Source organism: Arachis ipaensis, chromosome B9 (genome assembly GCF_059453495.1).
Source record: "Arachis ipaensis isolate K30076 ecotype BB chromosome B9, ASM5945349v1, whole genome shotgun sequence".
Taxonomy (NCBI): Eukaryota; Viridiplantae; Streptophyta; class Magnoliopsida; order Fabales; family Fabaceae; genus Arachis; species Arachis ipaensis.
In genome coordinates, this window is record NC_142444.1 from 5,508,485 (window position 1) to 5,514,545 (window position 6,061).

The 6,061-nt window shown below is 33.5% G+C and overlaps 1 protein-coding gene across 3 annotated transcripts; it reads right to left on the reverse strand.

Moving 5' to 3' along the window:
* Positions 1-506: 506 nt before the first annotated feature.
* Positions 507-2,936, reverse strand: LOC107615989 (polyadenylation and cleavage factor homolog 4). 3 transcript variants are annotated; one of them, XM_088498557.1, is made up of 4 exons: positions 2,524-2,936; positions 1,596-1,697; positions 1,379-1,510; positions 507-918 (listed from the first exon to the last, which is right to left on the reverse strand). In XM_088498557.1, exons 1-4 carry the CDS (start codon positions 2,791-2,793, stop codon positions 787-789), a joined length of 636 nt encoding a protein of 211 aa, XP_088354683.1. In that variant the 5' UTR covers positions 2,794-2,936; the 3' UTR covers positions 507-786. The 3 variants fall into 3 exon arrangements, with proteins under 3 accessions (XP_088354683.1, XP_088354684.1, XP_016173485.1); XM_088498558.1 differs by having other exon boundaries at positions 507-904; positions 2,524-2,935; XM_016317999.3 differs by lacking the exon at positions 507-918 and having other exon boundaries at positions 1,054-1,510; positions 2,524-2,934.
* Positions 2,937-6,061: the final 3,125 nt, after the last annotated feature.

The window sequence follows — 6,061 nt, forward strand, 5'->3', positions numbered from 1 at the left end:
TTCTTCTTTCATGACTCTGCCTGCTATTTGCTTAATTTAAATTCAATAACTTACTGGAAATCGCCACTCGTTTGTGTTCCTCAGGGTTTGTTTTGTTGGAGTAATTCACACCAATACAATCACGCCAATGTTGGGAATTATCCCAAAATAATGTATATTTTTCCTTTTAACTCCAAAACCATATGTTTGAGTATATACTTGATCCAAATCATGGTAATACCAAAATGGGAAAACAAACGTTCAAGTTTCTGATGTTGTGAAGGAAAAAAGGCGAGGAAAGAGGATTGTTTTTACGGCAACAATCAGACAAAAGCTGTTTCTTTTTTTTTCTTTTTTTTTTAACTAATGATACTATTTTGATAATTTTTTCAACTAAAAGTTTGTAATTGCGAAAATTTATTACCTTGGCAAAACTTTGATAGGATTCTCTTTCTCTATCTCGATAGTGGAATTTGCCCTCTTTGTTAATCTGTTTTATATTAAAACTAATCTTGCGTATTAAAATGTTTCAGGAATTACGATAATATAATCTTTATATCAAGTATAACAACAATTGACTAATTGTATTAGTCTTTTTAATAAACTAAGAAAGAACTAAAAAAAGAGGAAAAGAAAAATCTTTGAACGGAAAAATTTCAAGATACAAATATGCATATGACAACAATAATAAACTTAAGATCCAGCCATTTCTGTTTTAAACATCATTAAGGGCTTTAATTATTGCTGGTTTACCTGTGATTATCTCCTATAAAAATAGTCCAAAACTATAAACATCACTTTTCTCTGTTAGCCTATTTGATACTTGGTACCTGCATGAAAGACCATATACTTGTTTTCGTTGCTTTCATCCTTTTTCTGTTGGTCACAAGAACCGGATTCACATAGATTTGGATTTTGTCCATACCTAGCATCATTAAGCTAGAGAATTATGTATATTAAAATCATCCATGATTCAAAAATCAATCAAGATAACCATTTATGTTTTTACACTTTTTTGTCTTTTTCTCCCTATAATTGCTCCCATTATATTTAATTTGTATTTGCACAACCACCGATATAATTGCGAGTCTGTTATCATTTCTTATTATCTTGTGTCCTTACAAAAAGAAATTTGAATACCCTAAGGCTTCCACTCAGAAGGGTCAAGGTAACTTCTGGTCTCACAAAGATTGCGAGTCTGTTATATTTGTCACAAAAATTTACTCTGGTTGGGGTAACATGTGTACAAAAAACAGCTCTATAAAAATTACATCCTTGGGGAATAAGCTGATAAAAACAAGTGTCAGACTAGCCCCTGGACATTTTTTGTATGAAAGACAGAGATGTAATCGAAAAGCTTACACTATCCACAGTTGAGAGCTCCAACTGCCGCAGTTACCTGAGAAAGTTGCAACTCAGCTTCAATCTTGCGTAGGGCAGACGGTGGAAAGACTTCTGACCAGGTGCCAAAGAGATGGCGCATAGCAGGGTGCAAATGAGGCTGAACCTGCCTGTATGCCTCACAGAAAACCTGGAGACAGAACAGAACGAGAAGTTTCAGTGAACAGAACAAAATGATACAAAGTAAAACAATAATGTGAATCTAATTGACCTACTTCGGGCAGGCGTAATGCAAAGTATCCAACATATTCCTCTCCAAAGTTCTTCACTATACTGTCCAAGAGATAGAGTGAAGGAAGCTTTTGCTCTGCAGGCACCTGCACAAAGGAGATTCAACAAGTGGCATAATAAGGCGTATAATTCAACAGAGGTTCTAAAAATCAACCCCAAACTAACTCTCTACCACTTAGTCACAAATTACATAGCTGTAGTCCATCATTAACAATATAGAATTTAGGTATATCATTTCTTCTGATCTGTTGTATTTGTGAAAAGGAATCTGAGAAAGTGTTCCTAAGCCTATATATAATCAAATACCCGATAATGGACCTTTCTTTGGCAAGTTATAGCAAGACTTCAATTCAGCAAAAGTAAAGTAACAACTTCCTTTAGATACGAAGCCAGATTCAATTTGCACGCCCCCTTAGAGTTTCCTGAAAGGAATTAAAGTACTCAAACGTGTTTGCATACTTTCACCTAATCTTCCCTTTTCTAATCAGTTAGATTGCACTAATTCCTGTTCTTTGAATGACCATTAGCAACTAATTGTTTTAGTTGAATGATGATAATACACATAATATAGTACAAGTTGAGGATAACCCATTTGTTCACTCTATGTCTGGGCGACATTGCTTTTCAGATAAGATTAGACCTAAAAGCAGAAATAGCAGAGTTACTGAAGTCCCCTTTCTCTCACAGACACACCTTTCATTGTTAGAAGCAAAAAGTCAAAAACAACAAAATAAAATAAAATCCGAAAGACTTTGAACCCAACTTCTGTCATTCAAGTTACAAAAAACTGAAATTTTCACCCAAATATAACAGTGGCAGTATCTTCGATCCTACCTCCAAAATGGGATTTTTACAAAATTCCGAGAACAAAAAGAAAAAGAGAGGAACTTTTCCGCGAAAACCGAGACAGACCTTGAGAATCCGAGCGCAGATAGCGTCGGCGATGCCCCTGGCATGCTCCCTCTGGTGTACAGCGATCAAGGTGAGATCGGTGATAATGAGCTTCTGATTGCACGTGAGCTCCGACAGCAGCATCTCGTACAGCTGAACGATTTCTTCCGTAGACGGAGGCGGCACGTGACCGGCGGTGGCCCTGAGCTCGTCGTCGCGCTGCTTGAGCATAGCATTGAACCTGCAACCGAGAGTGGAAGGGGGAGGCATCTGTGCGATCTCATTGCTCATGGGTTTCGCGTTGGCCGAAGTAGTAGTAGACGAAGAAGAAGACAGATGTTGCTGAAACGCGAAGGGTCTAGGGTTTTCAGCGGACACTATCAGATTTTCAGACTACATAAGAATGTGCAGAAGAGATGAGGTGAACTAGGGTTAGGGCTTTTATGTTTATTTGGCCCATTTTATTTTAGGGTTAACCACTAAAAACGTCTCCGAATTATTTAAACGCTGATAAAAATACATTCGAATTTTACGATCGATAAAAATACCTTCAAATAATTTAAAAACACAACAATAATATTCAGTAGTAAATATATATTTTCAAAAAATATCTTAGAAATTGAATTTTGATACAATTTTTACAAGCATGATTATAAAAATAATATATTATTATACATAAAAATTGATAATTTTTTATTAAATATATAATTTTTTATAATTATTTTTGTTAACAATCAATAATACTTTTAAAAAATTACAAAATAATATATATTTAACAAAAAATTACCAAATTTTAAGAATAATAATATCTCATTTTTTTAATAGGATAAGTATGATTTTAGTCCCAACGTAGGAGCTGAAAATTTTTTTCGTCCCTCGCCTTTTTTTCGTTCTAAAATGGTTCCCAAAGTTTCGGTTTATTTTAAAATCGTCCTTGGACGAAAATACCCTTCTCCCTTCTCCCTTCACCCCAAAATTAACCAAAATCAACCACCACCACCACCACCACCAGCAGAACAAAACCACCACCACCACATCATCATGGTCATCATCGTCGTCGTCGTCGTCATCATCATCATCATCATCAAACTCAAAAACTGAAGAACAGAATCGCAGAAGTTGAAGAACAGAAGCGCAGAAGAACAACAATGGAATCAACCAATGAAACAACAATAATAACCAGAAGCAAAGAACAACAATGAAATCAAATGAACAACAACAACAAAAGCAGCAGAACTCAACCCAGAACCCAGAACCCATAACACATCATCATCATCAAAACTCAACCCAGAACTCAGAAAAACACCCAGAACTTAGAACTCAGCAAAAATAATTGATAAATGAATCAGAAGAACAACAAAAAAAGAACAGAAACTAGAAAAATTGATAATCAAAAACAGAAGCAGCAGAACCAGAAGAAGAAGAAGAAGAAGAAGAAGAAGAAGGTGGTGGTGGTGTGGTGCGGTGGTGCGGCAGAGCGGCGGCAGCGAAGAGCGGCGGCGTCCGTGAAGACCGGTGGCGGCGGCGAGGACCCTCCCCCTTCCCCCTCTTCTTCCCGAAACCCCCTCCCCCCTCTTCTCCCTTCGTGTTCCCTTCCCCTTTCCCCGAGGAGCAGAGCGGCGGCGGAGCGAAGAGCGGCGGCAACATCGAAGAGCGGCGGCGGTAATGAAGATCGGTGGCGGCGGCGAGGAGAGAAGAAGAAGAAGAAGAAGTGGCGGATGGCGGTGCGGCGGCGACGGCGTCCCTCTTTCCCCCCCCCCTCCACCCTCCCCCCACCTTTCTGGCCCCCCCTCCCCACCCCCTTTCTTTTTTTCTTCTTCTGTATCTCCCTTTCTTTTTTTTATTTTATATTTATTTTATTTTAAAATTTTTTTAGTAAAGGATAATTTGGTAATAAAAAAAAATAAAATTGGTAAAAAGGACGATTTTAAAACAAACCGAAACCTTGGGGACCATTTTAGAGCGAAAAAAAGGCGAGGGACGAAAAAAATTTTCAACCCCTACGTTGGGGACCAAAATCATACTTATCCTTTCTTTAATTATGCTTGCGAAAAATTACATCAAAATTCAATCTCTAATTTATATTTTTGAGAAAAGGACAAATAGGTCCCTGACCTTTTGTCCTATGGACATTTTTGTCTCCGTTCTTATTTGATAAGTAAACCCTTGCATGCAAACAAAGACTGTGATTTTATAAATTTATAAATGCTAATAGCCTTTATATTTAATTTGTTTTATAGTGTGATAATAACTAATATATTTATTAGTAGATTTAACTGTTACTATATTATTTATGATCACATTCAGTATATATGTTTGATTTATTAAAAAAAGTAGATTATTAAAACTGATTAATAACTATTTTAAAGTTAATTCAATTAACACTAAATTAAAAAAAAAATAATACATAACATGTTATTTTTTTATTAATCAAACTATTATAATTCAAATTAATTTTAAAAAAATAATTTAAAATTATAATTTCAATCTTATCACGTACATGGCATAGTAATTATACTTGTTTTCTAATTATATTTGTCTGTTATAAATGTAGGGTCCAAGATTGCAAGAAAATGCAAGTTGTTTCATAGATATGATCATGCAAACATTCGATGATAAACAAATGATTGTTTGTAAAATGCTTCTTGGATGTACATTGACTTCAAGAAAGGCGCACTTTCAAGCATCTCGTTTGTGTGTTGGCCCTTATGTCTGGGTACCCTAAATTATTATGGTCCAACTTTCATTGAGACATTTTTGGACAGTAACATTTGTCTAACAGTCAACAGACAATCAATCAATTAAACATTTATTAATATCTTCTCATTTTGAGTATATTTATACGTAAAAAATTACATATAAAAAAAAATAAAAAAAGAAGAAGAGTTGAAATAATAAGAGCGATAAAAATAATAATTCTTATAATTTTATTTGGCCAACTATATATAGAAGATCAGAAGACTATGATTATTTAATTAAATTAATTTATATTTATTACATTCAATTTGAATAAATAAGAAATTATCTTATTTAAGTTTAGTCCTTAATTCACATAAATAGTATAATTAATTTGATTTAATAAATTAAAAGAAATAAATTAGCAAATATTATCAAAATAAATTGATATAAATTATAATAAATTATATGATATTTGGATATTTATTTAAATTAATTAATTGATATTATTAATTAGTTATTATTGTTTTTTTTGTGACTAATTAGTTATTATTGGTTTGATTTGATTTAATGAATTAAAAAAAATAAATTGAAAAATACTCTTAGAAGCATGCTACGCCATCTTTATCATTAAGCATAAAAAATCCAATTTTTATACAATAGAATAGAGAGGAGGTGATGGATAGACTTAAAGAACAGTTAAACTAAATTTTACTATTAATAATTAAATATTAAATTTTACATGTAGACAGAAACCAAATTATTTTAACAAAATAATACACGAATAAATATTAAAAAAGGAAACTTAAAAAATATATTATTTGTTAATTAGTCGAAAGAATTTGGCTTACAATCATTTTCTTAATCAGTGGTTTTAGAAAAT

Bases quoted from the DNA above. Each gene is read 5' to 3' on its own strand.
- LOC107615989 (XM_088498557.1), bottom strand. From the start codon at position 2,793: ATGAGCAATGAGATCGCACAGATGCCTCCCCCTTCCACTCTCGGTTGC. The intron at 1,698-2,523 runs GTCTGTCTCGGT...TCCTTTGTGCAG, and splicing joins TCTGCGCTCGGATTCTCAAG to GTGCCTGCAGAGCAAAAGCT. The intron at 919-1,378 runs GTAACTGCGGCA...ATAATTCTCTAG, and splicing joins CTGAGTTGCAACTTTCTCAG to CTTAATGATGCTAGGTATGG.